We start from the raw sequence: 12126 nt of genomic DNA on the forward strand, positions 1-12126 counted from the left end.
TCAGTGATTTTTTACCAGGATGTCAAGACCATTCAATAAGGAAATAACAGTCTTTTTAACAAATGATGCTGGGAAAACTGTTCATCCACCTGCAAAAAAATAAAGTTCGACCCTTACCTAAGACCATATACAAAAATTAACTTAAAAGGGCTCAAAAACCTAAAACTATAAAACTCTTGAAAGAAAACATAGGACAAATGCTTCATGACATTGGATTTATCCATGATTTCTTAGATATGATACCAAAGGCACAGGCAACAAAAGAAAAAAATAAATTGAATTTCATGAAATTAAAGTTTTATATATAAAAGGACACTACCAACAGAGTAAAAAGGCAACCCATGGAATGTGAGAAAATATTTGGGTATATTTGTAAAGGGTACAAGAGATTCATATCCAAAATATATAAAGAACTCCTAAAACTCAAAAACGAAAACAACCAACCTGATTCAAGGGGCAAAGGATCTAAATAGACATTTCAACAAAGAAGATATATAAATGGCCAATAAGCACATGAAAAGATGCTCAACATCAATAATCATTAGGGAAATGCACATCAAAACTACAATGAGATACTACCTCACAACCGTTAGGATGGCTACTACCAAAAAGCCCCAGAAAATAACAAATGTTGGTGAGAATATACAGAAATTGGAACCCTTGTACATTGTGAAAATGGAAAAACGGAAAAACCATTGTGGAAGGACGGTATGAGCAATTCCTCAAAAAATTAAAAATAGAAATACCGTATAATCAAGCAATACCACTTCTGAGTATATACCTGAAAGAACTAAAAAGAGGGACTTGAACAGTAGGATTATTCACAAGAGCTAATGCAAGGAAGCAACCCAAGTGTCCAACAAAGGATGAGTGAATAAGCAGAATGTGTTATTTATATATACAATAAAATATTACACATCCTTAAAAATGTAAGGAAATTCTGACATATGCTACAACATGGATGAACCTTAAGAACACTATGTAAGTGAAATAAGGCAGTCAAAAAGACAAGTCCTGTATGATTCCTCTTCTTTTAATTAAGTAATTAATTTTGTATTGCTCTTAAATGAGATAGAGTAGTCAAAATCATAGACAGAAAGTAGAATGGTGATTGCCAGGGGTTGGGGAGAACAGGGAATGGGAAGTTGTTATTTAATGGGTACAGGGTTTCCATTTTATAAGATGAAATGAGTTATGGAGACAGATGGTGATGACAGTTATATAACATTACAAATGTATTTAATACACTGAACTATACATGAAAAATGCGTAAGATGGCAAACTTTGTTATGTGTCTTTTATCACAATTAAAAAAAATTGGGAAGAAAATAAAAGTCTCTCAGTGTGTTGGAAATGGTGGAACCAAGCCTGCCTTTTGTACTGTTTTCTACATTGGCAGATTTACTATCAGAAGTTAAACAAGCCAGAGTACCTGGGTGGCTGAGTTGGCTAAGCATCTGCCTTTGGCTCAGGTCATCTCAGGGTCCTGGGATCCAGCTCCGAGGTAGACTTCCTGTCCAGCAGGGAGTCTGAGTATCCCTCTTCCTCTGCCCCTCCCCCTGTTCATGCTCTCTCTCCCACTCTCCCTCAAATAAATAAAATCTTTCCAAAAAAATTATTAAAAAAAAAAAAAGTTAAACCAGCCTCCTCCAGCCATCCAAGATGCTGAAAGGAAAGAAGGCTAAGGGGAAGAAAGTGGCCCTGGCTCCTGCTATTGTGAAGAAGCAGAAAGCCAAGAAGGTGGTCAAACCTGTTTAAGAAAAGGCCCAAGAGAGGCACCTGGGTGGCTCAGTGGGTTAAAGTCTGTGCTTTCAGCTCAGGTCACAGTCCCAGAGTCCTGGGATCGAGCCCCACATTGAGAGCCTGCTTCCCTCTCTGCCTGCTTCTCTGCCTACTTGTGATCTGTCTGTCAAATAAATAAAATCTTTAAAAAAAAAAAAAAGAAAGAAAGAAAGAAAGAAAAGGCCCAAGAATTTTGGCATCAGATGGGACATCCAGCCCCAAAGGGACCTCATCTTTTTGGCAAATGGTGCCACTTTATTTACCTGTAGCAACAAAAGACTATTTTCTATAAATGCCTGAAAGTGCCTACCACAATTAACCAGCTCACCCAGGTCTTGGACCACCAAATAGCTGTACTCAACTGCTTAAGCTGGCCCACAAATACACACCACAGACAAGGCAACACAAGGAGAGACTGTTGACACGGGCTGAGAAGAAAGCTGTTGGCAAAGGGAATGTCCCCACCAAGAGGCCGCCTATCCTTCAAGCTGGGCTTAATAATGTTACCACCTTAGGGGAAAATAAGAAAGCTCGGATGGCAGTGACTGCATATGATGTGAATCTCACTGAGTTGGTTATCCTCGTGCCTGCCCTGAGTGGTAAGATGGGGATTTCCTACTTCATCATCAAGGGGAAGGGCAGGCTAAGGTGTCTGATCCACAGGAAGACCTTCACCACTGTCGCCTTCACGCAGGTTAACTCAAAAGACAGAGGAACTCTGGCTAAGCTGGCAGAAGCTATTAGGACCAATTATAATGACAGATATGATAAGATCCACTGTCACTGGGGAGGCAAGGTCCTGGGTCCAAACTCAGGGATTCACACTGCCAAGTTGGAAAAATCAAAGGTTAAAGGACCGGCCGCCAAACTGGGCTAAATGTATGCTGCTGAATTCTCTATACATAAAAGCAATAAAAAGTTTTATTTCAAAAAAACCAAAACAGGGATGCCTGGGTGGCTCAGTCATTAAGCATCTGCCTTTGGCTCAGGTCATGATCTCAGAGTTCTGAGATCGAGTCCCTCATCTGGCTCCCTGCTCAGTGGGGAGCTTGGTTTTCCCTCTGTCTGCTGCTCCTCCTGCCTGTGCTCTCTCTCTTTCTCCCCTCTACCCTTTGACAAATAAATAAAATCTTTAAAACAAAATAAGAACAAACATGAAATAAAACATTGCTTTTCAATGCTATTGCAAATGAGTGCAATTTAAAATTACCATGCAAGCCTCCATTAAGGCAGTGTGCATCTCATCTGTTTTGTGCTCTTGGTCTGCACCAGCATCAAGCAGAAAGCGAACCATATCCAAATGGCCTTAAAAAAAAAAAAAAAAAAAAAAGAACATGAATTTTTAAACTGTATTTCTAAAGAACTGAGTATTAATTTAATACATTAAATATTAAAATATGGAATCATTTTCTTTCAGGTATCTACACAAAAATTTATGAGAACTTATTTTTCATTCAATAAAGGAATGGCAGTTTTACAAAGCCAATCCAAAATAATAAGCACACTCTCATCAAGGTATCTAGGTTTTAAACACTGAATTAGTAGAAAGCATATAACAAGTTAAGTAAAGCAGTAATACTTATTCTTTGATTTAATCTATAAAAACTATCAAACTATAAATCAAAGCACTGAAATCAATTAGAATGCCAGGTAAAATACTTTTGGATAATATTTTTCATAAAAACAGCATTAAAATAATGACCATAAACTCACTGTGGCAATGAACAGGCACAGAAAACTCCATTCAAAATAATTTCAACCCTCTGGATACATTAAATATATAAAAAGCCTTAATAGTCAGTAAGAAAAAGACAAACACTCCAGTAGAAAAATGGATGAAGGACATGAAATGGTTATTAAAAAAGAAATGTAAATGAATACTAAACTGAAAAAGAATATTAAACCTTCCTATTAAACAAAAACAAATTAAAATGATACACCATTTTTTACTATCAAAATGGCAAATATTTAAAAGAATGGTAATACCCAGTGTTGGTGAGGGTGTAGGGTGGGACAAAGGGCACTCTCAAACACTGCTGGTGGGAGTGTAAATTGGTTCAACCTTTCTAGAAGGCAATTTGGCAATATGTATCAAAAGCCTTAAAAATGTCCATACCCTTTGACCCAGCAATTCCACTTCCAGGAATTTATCCTAAGGAAATAATCAGAGATTAGGCAAAGATGTCTGCACAAGGATGTTATTACAGTGTTTTTAATAATAGTGAAAACTGGGAACAATTCAAGTGTCCAACAATAGGCAATTATGGTACATCCATTTGATGTATCTGCAGAGACTCCTAGTTCCCTACTCAATACCCATTCTTTCAGTCTTCCTTAATAACAGAACTCTGGTTTTTATCTGAGTGGCAACTAACTAAAAGAGTACATTTCCCAGCTTTCCTTGTTATATGTAGCCAATGAGATACAAGCAGGAGCTATAAGGCAGAACATCTAAGAAGATTTCTTAAAAGTAGCTGACTGATGTGGAAGGAACTCCCCATTTTGCCCTTACCCTCTCTGTCCTTCCTACAATGTAGACTGTTGGGGCTCTAGCTAACATTTTGGATTACAGGTAACTTTGAGGATAGAAACGACACAGTAGGAAGGTAGAAGAGAAAAACAGAATTCTGAGATCTTGATAGCAGTGGAACAGCTATATTAGTTCTAGACAGCCTACACCCTTGGGCTTGATTTACATATTAAAAAAAAAGTCTTCTCTTTTGTTTAAATCATTATTAATTTAGGTTTCATGACACATGCAGCCATACCCACTCCTACCAGAAACAGTGAAATACTATGTGACCATCAAAAGTTGTGTTATAAAAATATTTATTGAGATGGGAAATGTTCATGATATATTACTAAATAAAATAAGCAGACTATAAAACAGTTAGGTATGGTTGTTTAGTTTAAATATATATGTTTGTTTATATATATGCTTAAAAAACACACTGGAAACATACTAAAATACTGCTTACATGCTTTAATCTTTAGGTAGTAATAAAACATGTTCATTGTAAAATTTCTTTTCCTTATACTTTTACTGTTTTGGAGGTTTTCTGTTTAAACTGTGATTACTACTATTACTTGAGTGTGTATTAGTTTTGAAATAAAGGTTGGAAAAAATCATATAAAATGAAAGTTATTAAAAAATGAAAACCCTCTAAATCTGTGCTATGAGTTTTCGTTGACTTCATAGCTACCTGAATAAATCTGAATTAAAATAATAAAGAAATCTACACTGTGAAATTTATACTTTACAAAATATAGGCTAAAATGGGCTTTCTATATAATCTCTTACAAGTTACATAATTTGACGGCATAGGGAAAATATAAGTAATATAAAATTAATTCAAATACTCAAATATTTAAATACTCAAAGTAGTTATGAAAAAAATTATAAATATTCACATATAGAGAGAGTACCTTTATAGCACGCAAGGGTAAGAGCACTTTCTTTGAATTCATTAGAATGAGTGTTGATGCCTGCCCCATGATCCAGAAGAACTCTTGCAACTTCCACATGACCTGCACTGGCAGCTTCCATTAAGGGGGTATGTCCATTTTCATTATGATCTTCTATATTCGCACCTTCATTAAGTAGCACTTTCACAATGTCAACAAATCCTCCAGCACAGGCATAAGTTAGTGCAGTATTTCCTAACAAAGAACAAAAAGATACACAGAATTAGGATAAAATGGATAAAACTATAACTATGCTATACTCCAGTTCTACCTCTTCAATTCCCTTACATAAACCACTAGAACTATCATCTTATATTTTTTTTGTTCTATTGGTTAAGAGCATCATCTTAATTTTCTTACTAATTAAAAGATTTATTAAAGAGGCATCTGGGTGGTTCAGCTGGTTAAATGTCTGCCTTTGGCTCAGGTCATGATCTCCAGGTCCTAGGATGGAGCCTCTCATTGGGCTTCACACTCAGCAGAGAATCTGCTTCTTTCTCTCTCTCTCTCTCTCCCTTTGCCCTCCCCCCAACTCATTCTCTCCCTCTCTCTTTCTCAAATAAATAAGTAAATAAAATCTTTAAAAAAATAAATAAATAAAAGATTTGTTATAAACAGGCCAACTGGGGCAGCTGGGTGGCTCAGTAGGTTAGGTCTCGGACTTCAGCTCCGGTCATGGTCTCTGGGTCCTGGAATGGAGTCCCACATTAGGCTCTCTGCTCAAAGGGGAGCCTGCTTCCCTCTCTCTCTCTCTGCCTGCCTCTCTGCCTGCTTGTGATCTCTCTCTCTCTGTCAAAACAATAAATAAAAATCTTTATAAAAAAAAACAAAACAGGCCAATTTACTTGTATACCCATTAGTTTAAAGATATGTGTCAGAAGAAAAATGTAGCTAAAACAATGAATAGTCTTATGAATAAGTCTGCATAAAGAAAAGGTAAGAGAAAATTAAGGAATGGATATACATAGAAAGAAAATGTTAAGGATTTCTAGACTGTGAAGTATCAAAAGAAAAAGGAGTAATTTTGAATGATACACTAGAATATTTTAAATAAAAATATACTGAAAGGGATTTTTCAAGATGACACTTCATTTTACTTGATAGCCTAATAACGTAGGAAGATATAAATCCCCCTCAGCATAACTTCTTCACAAGAAACATTTCTTTAAAAAGGTTGTTATTCAGGGCTCCTGGGTGGCTCAGTAAGCTAAGTAGCTGCCTTGGGCTCAGGTCATAGTCTTAGAATCGAGCCCCATATAAGGCTCCCTGCTCAGTGAACAGCCTGCTTCTCCCTCTCCTTCTGCCTGCCACTCTGCCTACTTGTGCTCTCTGTCTCTCTGTCAAATAAATAAATAAAATTAGAAAATAAAAGATCATTATCCCATTATTGGCATGCCACCTATTTCTTTCCTGATTTTGTTTTGAAGATTTTTATTTATTAAAAGAGGTAAGGGAAATGGTTTACTACCTAACAGTAAGGCACTGAAGAAGATTATTTTAAAGATTCAGCAAGAGAAGTAACATTCCAGAATCCAATGTGTTTAGAATTCAACTATTCAACCATTTTACATATTATACATGTTACTATCATTACAAGTAAGACAAAATGGTCAGCAAAATAGTCTACAGTTCCTTCCATGAAGCCTTGCTCACTTACATTTAAAATTCACTTAAAGGTGTAGAACAATGACATAGCTTTCATTATGTAAATTTTTTAAAAATCATGTTGTTGCCTCACTAAATCCAAGTAATCTTACTACTAAAACTATACCTGTAACTCAAGACATATGACCAAGGCTCCTTCTATGTGTCTGCAAGGTATAAATAACTAAAAGAACACCTCTTACTAGAAAAGCTTTCATTCTGCCACAAGAGTATCTTAGTAGTAAATGGATTCAGTATGCCCCACATGAAAAACCCCACGGGGTGAATACTCTCAGGTTAATCTATAATCTAAAGTTAAGGCAGTTGAATTTAAATGAGATAAAGAATTTTAAGACATACAATTCCTAATTTTGCCTCTTATGGCAAAAAAGAAACTGTCTCCAGCAGAAAAACTGACAATCTTGGCCAAACAGAATCTCAGTCTTTTGAAGATACCAAATTAATTTAGATTTTACTCATTTCTAATCAATGGCTAAGATTTTTCTGTAGGTTTACAATTGATTTTTCCAATAGTAAAAATCAGATTTTTATCTCTTAGGTTATAATTAATTATATCAATTTATTTTCCTCAAATTGACACATAATTTCTACTTACCTGTTGCTGACTGGGAGTTGACATCTGCATCATGAAGAAGTAATAATTTCACAATATCTAAATAACCTCCACTAGATGCTGCCATTAGGGGAGTTATGTCTCCTTTATTCCCTCGATCTTCAACATTAGCATGCATAGCAAGCAATACCTTTAAAACACATTACACAGAGAGAGAACAGTCAGTTCTTACTATTAATAGTATTTCTAGAGAAATAAATGCATAAATGCAACAGAAAATGTTAACTGCTCTTGTCAAAGAATATGTGTTATGCCTGGGATTATCCAGCAAGAGAACAGCAGAACTATACTACCAAGACAGAAACTAACTAGTAAACACATGGTTATTTCTCAATATTGCTACAACAGACAGAAAAAGTTAAAAGAATTGAGATAATCTGGATGAAATGACAATACATCACTACTTTCCATTATAGCTGTATATTATTTCTAAAGACAAGCTGAAGATATTACTATTACTTTTATGTGTTTCTTATTCATTAGGAACAGTTTTGAGTAAATGGCAGAAAAATGCACCTTGCCCAGTTACATGTGTAGGCAACAAAATGAATTATGTACCAGGTTCCACTTTACCTACTGCCCAAAAGGAAAGAATCTGGCCTCTAACAATTTCTTTGATTAGTAATAAAAATAAATCAAAAACCTTTCCATAATTTCAATCACTGAAGATAAGTTCTGCTTACTTGTGCTAATTCATAATACCCTGCTGAACAAGCCAAACACAGCAGACTTTCTCCTTCTTCTGTATGTTCATTTACACTTCTGCCTTCATCTAGCAATTTACGAACAGCATTCACATCCCCATCTGAACAAGCTTCTGCCAGACTACGACTGAAAACAAAACCATCAACAATTAACCAACAAAGAAAGACTCAGAATCCTATGCTAATAAACTATATTAAACAGAAAAATGTTGATACAGTAAGAAAAAAAAAACTTGTATGAACATTTTGTGTGTTTGTAATACTAATTATTTGTGGAGGCCAGCCAAGCCAGAAAGGCAATAAACTGAATATGAAAACAGCTGTCATTTTTATTTTCCAGAATGTTATAACATTTTATCATATTAATTTTCAAGTAAAGTCTTATAAACTATTAGATGCACAAGTTTTTAAACTCAATCAATGCAGTAATTCCTAAAGATATCTGGGATATAACTCCATGGCTTAAAATTTTATTTGGTAACAGAAGATGTGATCTACTGCACAATGGTTAACAAAATTGATAAATCTCAAACTTTAATGTGCATATATATAATCACCATGTTTCCTGTTAAAATGTAGAACCTGATTCGTAGTTCTGAGGTGAGGTCTGGGATTCTGCATTTCTGACAAGCTCTAAAGTGATGCTGATACTGCTGATTATGGACCATATCTCCATAACCTGCATCTGGATTAGTGCATTAGTAACCCATTTCATTTATTATTTACTCAAGCAGTCAGCTTCCAGTTTACTACTATCATCTTTAGAACAAGTAACTTCCTTAGAAAGAGGAATACAATTTTACTCACTTTGGATTTCTTACAGAGTCTAGTACAGTACATGCCATGAGAATATTCAATGAATATGAGTGGAATATAAGAATAAAAATAGTCTCTGTTTTTATTTCTATGTAACATATATACATTTATGTATCCACTTAAAATATAAAACCCATTCTAATATCTGCTTAGCGAAAGTTATAATCCCGTCCAAAAGATAGAATTAACCCAAAGCTGCTACTTCCCCAAATTCCACTCAAGAAAATGTTTGATACCCAGAAAAAGTCATTATATGCATACGTGTCTACTTGTCCTGCACTGTGGCTATTTTCTGCTCTCATCCGTGTCAGTGCAGCAGCAGCTTCATCTAATGCACAGCTTACTGAGGACGTTAGTCTCCGCAACACCTCAGGATCTGCAAAAGCTTTACCATCAGCAGTCGACAATTTGCCAATGCCTTCAGCGTGCGTCAATCAGGTAGTGCAGGGGAAGAAAAAACAAAAAAGTGCAAATTGTAGTTACATTACTAGACACTATTATTTAGGGGAAAAAACGGCATAGTCTCCATAGAGAAGGCTGACAATCAGAATATAAGGTTGATAATAATTTTGCCACAAATGTCAAAAGGCCACCGCATCTTTACAAGGCACATATTAATCTGTCCCATACCTAACTCCAAATATAACGTAACATGATGCTCACTGAGGTAAATGAATGAAAGTTCTTTCAAAATATATAGTCATACTATAAGATCTCTAGTGGAAGATCATATTTATACTATTTTCAGTAATAATGAAGTAGGTAGTCAGCACTAATACAACAAACAATTCAACAATTTCTCCCTTTGGTTTAATAGCCACCTAGAACCATCTTCTAGGATAACAGGGTAAATTAAAATAAATTCATTCTAATATTTATTATGTGGTTATGATGTAAATACACTAGAGAGACAAAAAGGGATGAGGCACAGTTTCTGTCCTTACTCAGCTCAGGCTAGAAGAACTATTACATGTCTAAGTTGCCAATTAAACATTTTCTCTAGATTCAGTGAGGAATCGGTGACAACTGTAACAGAAAATTTCAATGATAATATCACTGCCTGATCACTGCTGAAAATGAGAGAAAAACAGTCAATAAAATTTTGGAAAACAACAAGAAAAACAAGAAGGGAAGATGTGCCCAATAAGATATAAAATGTATTATGATGCCAGGCAAATTATAAAAGTATCATACTTACACAGAAACAGGTAATTATAATATCAAGGATATACAATAGAGACCCAAAAAGACCCTAGATCATTTGTGAATTCAATATGTATAGATGTGCAATTTCAAATCAAAGGAGATGGGAGGGCTTATTTCAAAAACACTGTTCAAAAATTGGTTACCATTTGAAAATTAAGTAATATCTCTAATTCACAGCATTCACAAAAATAAATACCAGGTAGACTGAAGGTTTAAATGTTAAAACAAACACATACTGAAAAATACTATTATACTATGTAGTGGGGTTTTTTTTCTTTTTTTTTTTTTTTGTAAAGATTTTATTTATTTATTTGACAGACAGAGATCAAAAGTGGGCAGAGAGACAGACAGAAAGAAGAGGAAGCAGGCTCCCTGCTTAGCAGAGTCTGATGCGGTGCTCAATCCCAAGACCCTGAGATCATGACCTGAACTGAAGGCAGAAGCTTTAGCCCACTGAGCCACCCAGGTGCCCTATGTAGTGTTTTTCTAATGTGAATATAGGAGAGACTTTTCTAAGCATGAGACAAATTCCAAAAGCCAGGAAATAAAAATTAGTGATATGAAACATTTCTAGTTTCAGTAAAATTTTCCATATAATTAAGCACAACATAAAATTAAGGCAAAATAAAGAATGAAAATAATCAATACCTAATAAACTTATTATCATTTATAAAAAGTATGATGCAACCTACTGATATTAAAGGAACACAAACTATGAAACTGACAAAAAAATTGATTGAGGGTAAGGCCCTTTGAAACTCATTGACAGGAATGTATATTGGCATAAAGTTGGCAGTGTCATGGCAAATTTGACAAGTTATCAAAATTTTAGATGTAAACATCCTTTGACACAGTGATACCACTTTCTAATACTTTGTCCTATGAAGACACATGCACAAATAAGAAAAGCTACACATGACTATAAACTACAACAATATTTGTGATATTGGAAAAGAGGAAATAATCTAAGTATCTCTCAATAAGGAACTGGTAAAATAAATTATGGTACATCTAAGCAAGAAAATATTTTATTTTCTCCTTTAAAAGAAGAAAGATCGAGCTGCCTGGGTGGCTCAGTCGGTTGAGCATTCAACTCTTGGTTTCAGCTTGGGTCATGAACTCCAGGTCCCCATCCCGGGCTCTGTGCTGGGTGTGGAGCCTGCCTGAGATTCTCTCTCTCCCTCTCCCTGTGCCCACTGCCTCTCCCACTCTAAAATATATATATATATATATATATATATATATATATATATATATATATATATGAAAGAAAGGAGGATTATAGAAAGATGCTCATACCCACTTAAGCCCCCATGTTGCATCACCACTTCCTCATATCAGGGAGATCATATGATAGTTGTCTTTCTCTGCTTAAATATATGTTTATAAAAAATAAAAAATTATATTAAAAAAAAAAAGAAAGATGCTCATAATAAAGTAAAAAAAAAAAGGGAAGTTATATTATGTACAATATGACCCTATGTATATTTAAACATATATATTAAAGCTACAAAGAAAAAAGTCTAGAAGTATATGTAAACCTTGACAGTGGGAAGGTTTTATTATCTACTTAATATATTTCATATTCCCTTAGTTATTTCTAATTGTATTAAATTATAACTTAGAAAATAATTTTAAAATTCTTCTTGAAATAGCTTTAATCTTTTTTTCCTGAAGTTTATTTACTTAAATATTTTTTTTTAAGATTTTATTTATTTATTTGACAGAGAGAGATCACAAGTAGGCAGAGAGGCAGGCAGAGAGAGAGAGAGGAGGAAGCAGACTCCCTGCCGAGCAGAGAGCCCGATGCGGGACTCGATCCCAGGACCCTGAGATCATGACCTGAGCCGAAGGCAGCGGCCCAACCCACTGAGC

The 12126-nt window shown here is 35.0% G+C and overlaps 1 protein-coding gene and 1 pseudogene across 14 annotated transcripts in view; one reads left to right on the forward strand and one right to left on the reverse strand.

The window, feature by feature from the left end:
- The window catches only part of LOC309862060 (ankyrin repeat and KH domain-containing protein 1), a gene marked incomplete at its 3' end in the record, with an annotated part of 132054 nt that overhangs the window by 86241 nt on the left and 33687 nt on the right, over positions 1-12126 (reverse strand). For all 13 annotated transcript variants that reach the window (XM_082725427.1, XM_082725421.1, XM_082725420.1 and 10 more), the window contains exons 3-7: positions 9307-9463; positions 8209-8356; positions 7508-7655; positions 5209-5442; positions 2993-3087 (exon numbers count right to left, since the gene is read on the reverse strand). In XM_082725427.1, the coding sequence (XP_082581553.1) occupies positions 2993-3087; positions 5209-5442; positions 7508-7655; positions 8209-8356; positions 9307-9463 (782 nt within the window). The remainder of the gene's footprint in view (positions 1-2992; positions 3088-5208; positions 5443-7507; positions 7656-8208; positions 8357-9306; positions 9464-12126) is intronic.
- Positions 1663-2952, forward strand: LOC309861931 (large ribosomal subunit protein eL8 pseudogene; annotated as a pseudogene). Its single transcript has 2 exons — positions 1663-1740; positions 2052-2952. The product of its transcript is annotated as a large ribosomal subunit protein eL8 pseudogene (transcript).

This window comes from Mustela nivalis, assembly GCF_964662115.1.
Source record: "Mustela nivalis genome assembly, chromosome: 3".
NCBI classification, from domain to species: Eukaryota; Metazoa; Chordata; class Mammalia; order Carnivora; family Mustelidae; genus Mustela; species Mustela nivalis.